This window comes from Acomys minous (genome assembly GCF_964271855.1).
Source record: "Acomys minous genome assembly, chromosome: 12".
Classification (NCBI taxonomy): domain Eukaryota; kingdom Metazoa; phylum Chordata; class Mammalia; order Rodentia; family Muridae; genus Acomys; species Acomys minous.
Window position 1 is genome coordinate 96,663,601 of NC_140493.1, and position 12,056 is coordinate 96,675,656.

At 40.4% G+C, this 12,056-nt stretch overlaps 1 protein-coding gene across 4 annotated transcripts in view; it reads right to left on the reverse strand.

Moving 5' to 3' along the window:
- The window catches only part of CDC27 (cell division cycle 27), a 50,776-nt gene that overhangs the window by 6,925 nt on the left and 31,795 nt on the right, over window positions 1–12,056 (reverse strand). For 2 of the 4 annotated variants that reach the window (XM_084750017.1, XM_084750019.1), the window contains exons 12-15: window positions 11,851–12,020; window positions 8,022–8,174; window positions 4,289–4,497; window positions 1,964–2,081 (exon numbers count right to left, since the gene is read on the reverse strand). In XM_084750017.1, the coding sequence (XP_084606143.1) occupies window positions 1,964–2,081; window positions 4,289–4,497; window positions 8,022–8,174; window positions 11,851–12,020 (650 nt within the window). Of the gene's footprint in view, window positions 1–1,963; window positions 2,082–4,288; window positions 4,498–8,021; window positions 8,175–11,850; window positions 12,024–12,056 lie in introns of all 4 variants that reach the window. The other 2 variants (XM_084750016.1, XM_084750018.1) reach the window with 1 other exon arrangement.

Sequence of the window (12,056 nt, forward strand, 5' to 3'; positions counted from 1 at the left end):
CTGCCGAGCTATCTCTCTAGCCCCATATTAAACACTTTCTAAGTTGCCTTGGTCATGGTGTTTTACCACAGCAACAGATAAGACACTGAGCAATTAACACATTATCTCTACCTAATTCTCTTCTAAGTCTGCTAATTCCTCCGTTTCAAAGATAGTACACTGAGGCCCAGCAAAACTGATTCTCAGACTAATAATAACACCAACAATAATAATATAATAATAATAACACCAACAATAATAGTAACAACAACAACAATAGTAGTAGTAATAGCAATAGTAGTAGTAATAATAACAACACCAACAATAATAACTACTATTTTGAAAACCATCTTGAGTATCACAACAACAATTTAAATTCTGCACTCTAGAGATAAAACCTAGGTCTTCAGACTCCTAATGCACCACTGTGAGCCTTTATGATAATTATGATTCAATATTAAAAAAAAAAAAAAAAGACTTAACATGGTGGTGCATGCCTTTAATCTCAGCACTCGGAAGGCAGAGGCAGGCAGATCTCTGTGAGTTCAAGACCAGCTGGTCTACGAAAAGAGTCCAGGACAGCCAAGGCTACACAAGGAAACCCTGTGTAGAAGAAAAAAAAAAGAAAAAAAAGAAAAAAGAAAAAGGAAAAAAAAAAAAAAAAGACGACAAAATACAAACCAAGATAATTACCCCAAACCCACCAAAACCCCAAAAGAACAAAAAAGATTTATTTTGAATTACGCATACATGTGTGTGTGTATATATGTGCACACACGCACATGAATGTAGGTGCCTGTGGAGGCCAGGGCCCTCAGGTCCTCTGTAGTTGGAATTACAGGTGGCTGTGGGCTGCCCGAAGTAGATGCTAGGTACCAAACTCGGGTCCTCTGCTTAACCACTGAGCAACTTCTCCAGCCCCATGATTTGATCTTTACGATAGATAATTACCACGAAGTCTAAAAGTAAGTAAAACTTGGTTTTACCCGTCACAAGAAAAGCATTTATCATTTACGCAGACAACACATTTTCTTTTCTTTTCTTTTTTTTTTTTTAAAAGATTTATTTATTTATTATGTATCCAGTGCTCTGCCAGCATGACAGAAGAGGGCATTAGATCACATTACAGATGGTTCTGAGCCACTATGTGGTTGCTGGGAATTGAACTCAGAACCTTCAGAAGAAGGGCCAGTGTTCTTAACCTCTGAGCCATCTCTCCAGCTCCCCAACACATTTTCAAAGCCTTATTATGACCCTCTAAATATTAACCTGTGTTCAAAGAACTTGTTCATGAATGCTGTGTCACCCTACTATACCTTATAGTCTGGGCTACATAAAATGGTCTCAAAAGATATAAGTCACTGGAGCTGTGGTCAGGGTTACAAGCATCCAGTGCCCTTGCCCAGGTACAGTGTGTTTGGTTCCAGTACCCACATCAGGCGGCCCACAATTGCCTTTAACTCCAGCTTTAGGAGATCTGATGCCTTTGGCCTCTGGGCATCTGTAGTCAAGGAGACGCACCCAAACACATAATGAAAGCTAAAACAAGTCTTAAGCAATGAAACAAGTCAAACACACAGAAAACAAACAAACAAACAGAAAGAGTATATAAACACATAGGGATCCCCCAACTCCTCCTCTCTGGGGACATGTCTCACTAGCCCAGGCTGGCCTTAAATTTTTTTTCTTAGCTGAAGAGAGTAACACTGAACTTGTGATCCACCTGTTTCTACCTCCAATGAGGAGTGCAAAGACTTTAAGTTTGAGCATGCTCAGTTTAATGCTAGGGACAAAATCTCTGGCAACTGAGCTACATCCTCAGCCCCACAAGGTGTATTTCTTCATGACAAGTCAAAAAAGGTACTGTTTTGGCTGGAAAACTCAGACACTGCTTCATTAACAAAACTGCCCATCTTCATAGTAATGGCTGTCACCTAAACTCTTAATAGGGAGGTAACAAAGCAATGTTTACAAAGTTACTTACCACTCCAATGTGGCAAAGTAAAACTGAACTCTGAGGGTTGATATCAAGTGCTTTCTGGAAATGCATTTCTGCGAGGCTGAATTTCTCTTGTTTGTAATAAATCATTCCTAAACCATACCTGAAATTGTAAAGAAGTACGATTTTAAGGACATAAGTTTTGGCTGCTAGTGTGGTTCCTCTACTAACAGGACAGGTATGGTACCTGGCATTTCAATACACTATGGAATAAAAAATATCTTATGTGGAGACAAAAAGTATTAATCATAATAAAAATCATTGAAGCATTTTAGAAGACACATTTTTATAAGTGGAAACAATAAACTAAAGAAACAAGTAAGACTACAAAAAAACGGAGAAAAAAGGAGCCACATCCTTAAACTCACCACTCTAACCTAGACTTAACAGTTAACTCCTATAAACTGATTACATGTGTAGCAAACATCTTGCTAAATTGTTCCTTTTTTCTTTTCTTTTCTCTCCCCCATCCCCCCCACCAAACAGGGTTTCTTTGTGTAGCCTTGGCTGTCCTCAAACTCACACAGATCCACCTGCCTCTGCCTCCCGAGTGCTGGGACGAAAGGCGTGCACCACGACGCCTGGCTATTTCTTTTGTTTTTTTGAGACAGGGTTCTGTGTAGTGTTTTCTGGAACTCACAGAGATCCTCCTGCCTCTGCCTCCTTAGTGGCGGGGTTAAAGGTGTGCGCCATCACCGCCATAAATTATCCTTTTTATGTGCTTGAATTCCTGGCTCAAGCAATCTTCCTGTCTCTCTGAAGCAGCTGGGAAATAACTGCATGGGACCCACTATGTCTGGCTCTGGTAAATTTAATCTATTTCTTTTCTTTTCTTTCTTTCTTTTTTTGGAGACAGTTTCCTCCTCTTTTCTTTATACCGTACTTTATTGTGTATATATAGCAATGCAATTTACATAACAGAAGAAAATAGGGGTGGGGGATTGCAGATCAGAAAAACTCTTCTTCCAGAATTTTGTTGTGGTTGTTGTTGCTTTGAGACAGGGTTTCTCTGTGTAATCCTGGCTGTCTTGGAACTTGCTCTGTAGATGAGGCTGCCCTCAAACTCAAGAGATCCACCTGGCCTGCCTCTGCCTCCTGAGTGCTGGGATTAAAGGCATGTACCACTACCATCACTTGGCTTTTTCTCTTGTTAGAAAAAGATCAGTTTTTCTACATAGGTGAATGTAAAACATCTATTCATCGACTAGTTATGTTTAGTTTCTATTGAACTAATGGCTAACAGTTAAAAAAAAAAAAGGCTGTTTTCAAAATCACTGTCTTGAAATAATAATACATGTTAGATTCATTTGGAATGTAAAAATGGCTCTTGGTGTAACAGTGCAAAGAAAGCTGAATTCACCACAAACAACAAAACCTTTACAATACAAATGAAAATAGAAAAATATTAAGTCTTATATCCACTTCCTTGACTCATCTATCCTTTTGCCTAAACTCTGTCCTTTCTCATCACCCTTTCTTGGTCTCTTTTCTAAATTAAAAAAAAAATTATTTATTATGTATATAGTGTCTATTGGAAGTGTAAACTAAATAAACCCTTTCCTCCCTATTTGCTTTTTGGTGTCTTTTTACTTACCAAGCATCATAATGCCTAGGATTTACTCTCATAGCATTTCGAAAACATGCTAATGCTTTGTCTAGTTCTTCAGTTAACATAAACTCATGTATGTCTGCATGCCAGAAGAGGGCATCAGACCACATCATAGATGGTTGTAAACCACCGTGTGGTTGCTAGGAATTGAACTCAGGACCTCTGCAAGAGCAGTCAGTGCTCTTAATCACTGAGGCATCTCTCCAGCCTCCTCTTTTCTAAATTTTTAGGCTTTACCCACATGTACAGACGTTCACATATATATTAATACATTTTAGGCAAGGTAGGATCTTTCTTATGATTTCTTTATGCTTTGTGTACTTTTAAAAAATTTGTTTTGGGAGCATGATTCATGCATTCTAGGGTGGCCGCCAATCCTGAAGTTCTTGTTGGTCCCCATTTCTATCTCACCCGCACTGAATTACAGCATGAGCCACTAGACCCACTCTCCATGGTTCTGAGCTTGTGCATGTAAGGCAAGCATCAGTTCCTGCCAATGATGAACAGTGATATGGAAATGTAAACCAAATAAACCCTTTCCTCCCTATTTGCTTTTTGGTAATGGTGTTTTGTTGCAGCTTGGATGTTATGTTCTAACCTCCACATGTTTGCCCACACAGGCCACCCTGCCTCGTGCACACATGCACACAAAGTAAGTAAATAAAACAATTTTTTTAGCAAGACTTTGCCTTTTTACTTACCAAGCATTATAATGTCTAGGATTCACTCTTATAGCATTTCGAAAACATGCTAATGCTTTGTCTAGTTCTTCAGTTAACACAAACTCATGCCCTAATAGAGTATAGGCATAAGCATAATTTGGATCAACCTGGATAGCTCTTTGGAAGAATTTAATTGCAATATCATGTTCTCGTTGCAGACTGAAACAGTTCCCTGCAGCACACCAGGCCTGGCAAAATGAAAACAGAAGTTTTTATTCCATTTCAAAAGCAGAAACTTGTATTTTTAATTTTTTTGTACTTTAATTACATTTCAACCTAAGGAACTGTGTGTGTGCATTTCTATGTGTGATGTTGGTCCTTGCTTTCCAGCATCCATGTTGTTCTGTTGTGTGCAGTAAGCTAGCTGCCTGTAGGCTTCTCCTGGTGTGTGTGTGTGTGTGGGGGGGCGCCGGGCCGGGGATCACAGCAGTTTACACTATGCCTGGCTCTGCAGGTTCCTATTCAAGTTTTCATGCTAGCACAGGCACTCTTACCCACTTGGCCATCTTGCTGACCAAACTTTGTTGTTGTTCGAGACAGGGTTTCTCTGTGTAGCTTTCTAGACCAGGCCTGGCTTTGAACTTATAGAAATCCACCTGTTTCTGCTTCCCTGAGTGTTGAGGTTATAGGTGTGAGTCACCACACTTGGCTTTTGATCAGTCTTTATTTTATTCTTTAACAAAAAACAATCCTGTGACTAAAATCAGGCCTCAGATTTTTCTTAGGAAAAAACAAAACCAAAAGAAAACAAACAAACAAACAAACAAACTAAAACAAACCAGAAGAGTGGCCCTCACTTTCTCTTTCTGAAAACACTCCACCTGTGTAGGTCAGAGCACAGTTTTACATTTTTACCCCTGAGGTAAGAGTTTCTCTGTGTAGCTCTGGCTGTCCTGAACTCGTTCTATAAAGCAAGTTGGCCTTGAATTCAGAGATCCTTCTGTTTCTGCCTCTGGAGTGCTGGGATTAAAGGCATGCACTACCGCGATTGGCTCAAAGCACAGGTTTTTGTTTTTTGTTTAAAGATTTATTTATTTATTATGTATTCAGTGCTCTACCTGCATCTAAGGCTCCAGATCTCATTATAGATGGTTGTAAGCCATCATGTGGTTGCTAGGAATTGAACTCAGGACCCTTGGAAGAGCAGAGAGTGCTCTCTTACCCTCTGAGCCATCTCTCCAGCCCCCAGAACACAGTTTTAAGGAGCTGTTTCTCTCTTTCCACTATGGGTTCTAGAAATCAAACTCAGGTTGCCAAATGTGCACAGTAACTCTTGTACCTTCTGGGCCATCTTCCCAGCTCAACTATTTTAAAATTATTTTATTTTAAATTTAAACTGTATTTATTTACCTATTTGTATGTGTAGGCACATATGTGTGATGGCATTCAAGAAAAGGCCAGGGCTGAAGAGATGGCTCAGTGGTTAAGGGCACTGTCTGTTCTTCCAGAGGTCTTGAGTTCAATTCCCAGTAACCACATGGTAGCTTATAGCCATCTATAATGAGTCTGCTGCCCTCTTTTGGTGTGCGGGCATACATGTATATGTAATAAATAAGTAAGTAAGTAAGTAAGTAAATAAATAAATCTTTAAAAAAGTAATAAAGACTGCTATTTAAAGAAAAAAGAAAAAAAAAGAAAAGGCCAGAAGAAGCTAATTCTCCTTCCACTATGCGGGTCCCTAGAATTGAACTCAGGTCATCAAGCCTTGGAATCAAGTACCTTAAAACAAATTATTTACTTACATTTTAAAAAAAAGAATGAGCGCTCTGTCTCCATGTATACCTGCATGCCAGAAAGGGCATTAGATCCCTTTATAGTCATGAGCCACCAAGTAGTTGTTGGGTATTGAACTCAGAACCTCTGGAAGAACAGCTTCTGAGCTGTTAAGCGCTGAACCATCTCACTAGCCCAGAAAATATCTTTTAAAATTATCTTAATGGCCCTGCTGTCTGTTTGTTTTGGTTTTTCGAGACAGGGTTTCTCTGTGTAGCCTTGGCTATCCTGGATTCACTTTGTAGACCAGGCTGGCCTCGAACTCACAGCGATCTGCCTGCCTCCGCCTCCCGAGTGCTGGGATTAAAGGCGTGTGCCACCACCGCCCGGCATCTGCTTTTTGTTTTTAAAGATGATTTAATACCATTATTATTTGTGTATTCTTGTGAATTTGTGCATGTGTGTGGTCAAAAGAGAACACCAGATTCCCTGATTTGAATTCCAGGTCAACAGTACTTTACAAGAAACCTGCAATTCCAGCTCTAGGAGATCCTAATGGGAGGTTCAGGAATTAAAGAAAAGCCTGGGCAAAACAACAAGGTCCTTGCTTTCCTTTTTTTTTTTTTTTTTGGTTTTTCGAGACAGGGTTTCTCCGTGTAGCCTTGGCTGTCCTAGACTCGCTTTTTGTAGACCAGGCTGGCCTTGAACTCACAGCGATCCGCCTGCCTCTGCCTCCCGAGTGCTGGGATTAAAGGCGTGCACCACCACGCCCGGCTGCAAGGTCCTTTCTAAAGAGTAAAACAAAGAGGAGACACCAAGGCATGGGAAATCACATTCCACACGTTCAAGTAAACCGTCACTAAATATGCTTGAGGTGGCTCAGAGGTTAACAGTAATGTCTGCTGTTCCAAAGGATCCGAGTTCAAGTCCCAGCACCCACACTGACACCCTCATATAGACATACATATAAGCAAACACCAATGCACATAAAATTAAAAAAGAAAAAAAGGAAGACTGGCACATGTGAATCATCTTTATGTATGTCTTTGGTCTTTGGCTATCCTGAACTAGCTTTGTAGACCAGGCTGGCCTTTAATTCAGAGATCTGCCTGAATGTGTATCTTAAGATAGCAATTAAGGGCCAGCAAGATGACTCAGTGGGTAAGAGGGTTTACTGCCAAGTCTGATGGATGACCTGGAGTTAAATCCTTGGAATCCACATAATATAGAGAGGATGGATGGACTAACAAGAATTGTCCCCCAAAGTCCAAATATGCTCACCGCAGCATGTATATGCTCCCACACGCTAAATTAATAGCTGGGTGTGGTGGCATACACTTTAATTTCAGCACTTGAGAGGCAGAGGCAGGTGGATCTCTGTGAGTTCGGGGCCAGTCTGGTCTACAGAATGAGTTCCAGGACAGTTACGGCTATATAGAGACCCTGTCTCACAAAACAATAACAAAAACAAAACAGTCCAAAATAAATAAATTTAGAAAAAAATTAAAATTAGCACTTCTTACACTCAATCCTATAATTTTTTCTGTTGTTTTTTTGGAGCTGAGAGTCCTGCTTTGTTGCCTGGACAAGCTTTACAGGAACTGAGGTTATAACCAAGAGTCATCAAGCATGACTTTTTAAAAAATGTGTGATAAGGAGTCGTCTCTGAGACAAACTTGTGAAACCCAGGGTTAGCATCAAATCTGCCATGTAGTGGAGGATAACTGAACTCTTGTGCAATTATTATGATGCTCTGCAAAATGACAAAATGACCTAACAACCTATTTGTCATAACGTATCATTAGATGATACAGGATTATATTTGATTCACCTCTTACTTGTTGGGATGATCAAAGCTACGCTAGGTATGGAAGATGTTAACTCCGAGTTCAGGACATGTGTTTAGCTACTTGTAATGTTGAGCTCTAGCCAGTACTACACCCAAGACATTAAACAAGTAAAGACAAGTAGCTACTTAAGCAAACTGCTGTTATCATACCTCTGGTGAATTCTTATCCATGTCCGTTAAATCTTTTGAAAGAACTGAAAGAGCAACATCCTTCTGAAGATGCCAAAGTGTTGTAGAGTAGATTTCCATACCTTCAACTCTGTAATTCTCAATCCTTCTCACTTCTGAGAATATTCTTTCAGCCTGGGGGCGGAAAAAAACCTAGTAAGGGAAGCCAAGCTGCTACAGTTTCCACATGCAGGGCAGTGCTGGCCACTGCCTTCAGGACCTGAATTCTGCAGGACTGTGCTTTATCTCAATTAGTAACAAAGACAAATGAGTAATCAGCTGTGGACATCAAATGCTGAAGTAATCAGATTCACATTTAGCCTAGTTTTTGTATTTTAACTATGGATAAAGACATGGCCTGAAAAAAAATTTCTATAAAAAAAGGAAAGGATGGGCTGGAGTCAGCTCAGGGATTATGAGCAAGAGGCTAGGGCTGGACTTCCTGCCAGCCAAGGCAGGAGTTGTAGAAGGAAGTAGGGGATGGAGCCATGGGCAGATGTCCAGGAGACCAGGACAGAGAGCTCAGCAGGAAAGTCACAAAATGCAAGTATCTCTGGGATGGACCCTGGCAGGAAGCCAGACTCGTTTAAAGGATTTAGAGATAATACTGTTCAGGATTGTGTTGTGAAGTTCGTTGAAATAATATAATGGGGTCTCAATTATTTGTGTGATAGCTGGGTTAAGAGAGAAAAACTAAGAGCAAATAAACTTAGTTTTGTAAAAATAACACTGGTGTCTTTGCGGAGGACCTGGCTTTAGTCCCCAGCACTTGCATGATGGCTCACAACCATCTGGAACTGCAGTTCCAGGGGATCCAACATCCTCTTGTGGCATCAGGCACATGTGTGGCATACATACATACATGCAGGCACTCACATAAAATGAAATTTGAGAGAGAGAGAGAGGGAGGGAGAGAGAATATGAATATGAGTCTGCTGAAAGGCCGAGTTGAAACTTCTAGGTAAAATGGCTGCCAACTCTAAGGCACACGGAATGCTCAACAACGATCAGCACTGTGTGTGCTCAAATTACAGAGCTCACTAACTACCTACCCTTTCCTAAGGTATTAGGTCACTTTTTTCTCTCTCTCAAAATATTCACAATTTCTAGAACCATGCTTCTCATCTAACAAACTTTATAAAAACTTCACATTTATAAAACCAATGTACCATCTAGTTTATCACCATAGTAAGTTTAAAATGTTCAAAGTTTAGTTCAGATAATGGAATATTTGAGTTGTATTTCGTGAAAAGAAGATGACAGGAAATGAGGAAATACTTGTTTAAAGATTTATTTTATGTATGTGGGTACTTGAGAGGCCCTAGAGATGGAGTCAGAGGGCTGAGAGTGGATGTGGGTGCTGGGAAATTGGATCTATGCAAGTGTAGCAAGTGTTGTAGGTTGGTCTGGTTGGTGCCTAGACTCATGTACCCCAAAATATTTGTAAACTTGCCTAAAACTTTGTTCCTGTTTGACCAATAAAAAGCCAATAGGCCTGGACAGGGCAAATGGGATAGACAAGGCTAAGATTCCTGGGCTTTTGGGAGAGAACCAGAAGAGATGAGGAGAGGCCAGAGGAGGAGGAGAAGGAAGGCAGGAACGAAAGCTGTGCCATGGGTTAGGTGGAGGAGTAGCACATGCTGGTTTGGATGGACAGTTCGGCCCAGATGAAGAGTATTAGCAAGTATTTGGGATTATGGATTATAGAAGTAGATGGATTGGGATTGGGACAAGGCATGGGATATCCGCCCCAATATGGGAAGTAGTTTAGGGGATTACTATCTGCTCTGGCCCAGGTGAAGCAAGACTGTTTTAAAACATAACAGGTGTCTGTGTTTTATTGAATGCTATCGAATAAGAAAATACCACTGTATTCCAGGCGGTGTTGGCGCATGTCTTTTAATCACAGCACTTGGGAGGCAGAGGCAGGCGGATCTCTGGGAGTTTGAGGCTAGCCTGGTCTACAAAGTAAGTCCAGGACAGCCAAGTCTAAATAGGGAAATCCTGTCTCAAAAACAAAAAACAACCCCCTCAAACCCCCAAAAACAAAAAAGAAAATACTGCTGTAATAGTAATTATAGGACTAATAATAAACAATCTTTAGCTCCTACTTCTAAATTAACCACAACACAAATGTTCTTAGCTGCTAAGTCATTCTCCAGCCCCAGGAAAGGAAAGAACGCTTATTAAACTGGCAACTTTTGCCCAGAACTTGTTGATTTGGTATCTGGAATCAGTTTCATGTTTTATAAGTTCCATCAAATCTTTAAAAGTTGTGAGTTATGCCAGGCGGTGGTGGCAGCACACCTTTAATCACAGCAGTCAGGAGTCAGATCTTTGAGCCAGCCTGGTCTAAAGATCAAGTTCCAGGACAGCCAAGGCTACACAAAGAAATCCTGTCTCAAAAACACCAAAACAGGGGTGTGTGTGTGGGCACATGAGAACCAAAACTCAAAATTAACAACCAACCAAATCTCCACAAGGAATCGATGTGTGTTAAAAAAAAAAAAAGTCTAATAAAACTAAGGAAGGGCTGTTGATGTAGCTCTCACCTGACCGTTCACTTAGCATGTATGAAGCCCTGGATTAAGCCCCATGTGGGTTTATAAACCAGGGGTGCTAGTTACATGCCTGTAAACCCAAAATCTGAGGAAGGAGCAAGAGAATTAGGAACTTCTTTTGTTTTGTTTTGTTTTTGGAGACAGAGTTTCTCTGTAGCCCTGGCTGTCCTACACTCACTTTTTAAACCAGACTGGCCTCGAACTCACTGAGATCTGCTTGCCTCTGCCTCCTGAGTGCTGGGATTACAGGCCTGAACCACTGCACCTGGCGAGAATCAGCAATTCTAGTCATCCTGGCTTATACATAGTTTGAGGCTAGCCTGGTCTACATGAGATCTTATCTCAAAAGCAAAACGAGCTGGGTGTGGTAGTGTATGCCTTTAATCCCAGCATTAGGGAGGTGAGCCTGGTCTAAACAGCAGGTTCCAGGCCAAGCCAGGGGTACAAAATGAAAAAATCCTGTTAGAAGGACATCATGTCTTCAATTAAGCATAATCTTTTTCAAAGCATTAAGTTTATATAACACACTAAATGCCAAACATTCAGCTCAGTATATAATTTTGCAGACACTATAGAAAGAATTTACATTATAAATATTGATCACAGGGTAAATATCTATTTTTGTATTTAGCTGAGCAGAACACAAATACTTCACATAACTTGATAACTATTCTCTACAAATCCTTTCCAAGAAAGCCCAGTGAATTTAAATTATCTTTTAATACAAAATATAATTTTATTTATAAATTATTGTGCTGCCTAGTTTGATATCAACTTGATATAAGCTAGAGTTATCTAAAGGATGGAACCTCTATGGAGTAAATGACTTCCTAAGATCCCGCTGAGTAACATTTTCTTAATTAGTGACTGATGGCTCAGCCCATTGTGGATGCTGCCATCCTTGGGCTCACTAAGAAAGGAGGAGGAGCAAGCCAGTAAGCAGCACCGCTCTACGGCCTCGGCACCAGCTCCTGCCCTCCAGGTCCTTGGCTTGTGTGAGCTCCTGCACTCACTACTTTTGATTATGAACTGTATTCTATGGAACCTCGAACAAAACAAACTCCCTTCCTTCCCACGTTGCTTCCTGTCGTGGTGTTTCATTTCACCACAGCAACTGTAATCCTAACACATACTAAGGAAATAATCATATAAATATCACATAATAAGTTAAATATTGATCGTTTTAGATCTAGCCTTAAGTGTGAAAATTAAACAGTTCTAGAAAGATGTGTGTATCTTTGTATACTCACCTGCATGTATTCTGAAAGTTCAAAATAAGCCCGTCCAATTTGGCACAATACCCAACCAGTACTGTAGTGGTGAGAAGGTAAGTGGCTCAAAATATTTATAGCTTCTTTGCAGTTGTACGAACACAAAGCTAAATAACCTTTTCCCATTTCACGAAGAAGGCTCATCAAACCTTCTAGGAGAAAACAATATAATTATAAACAAAGGA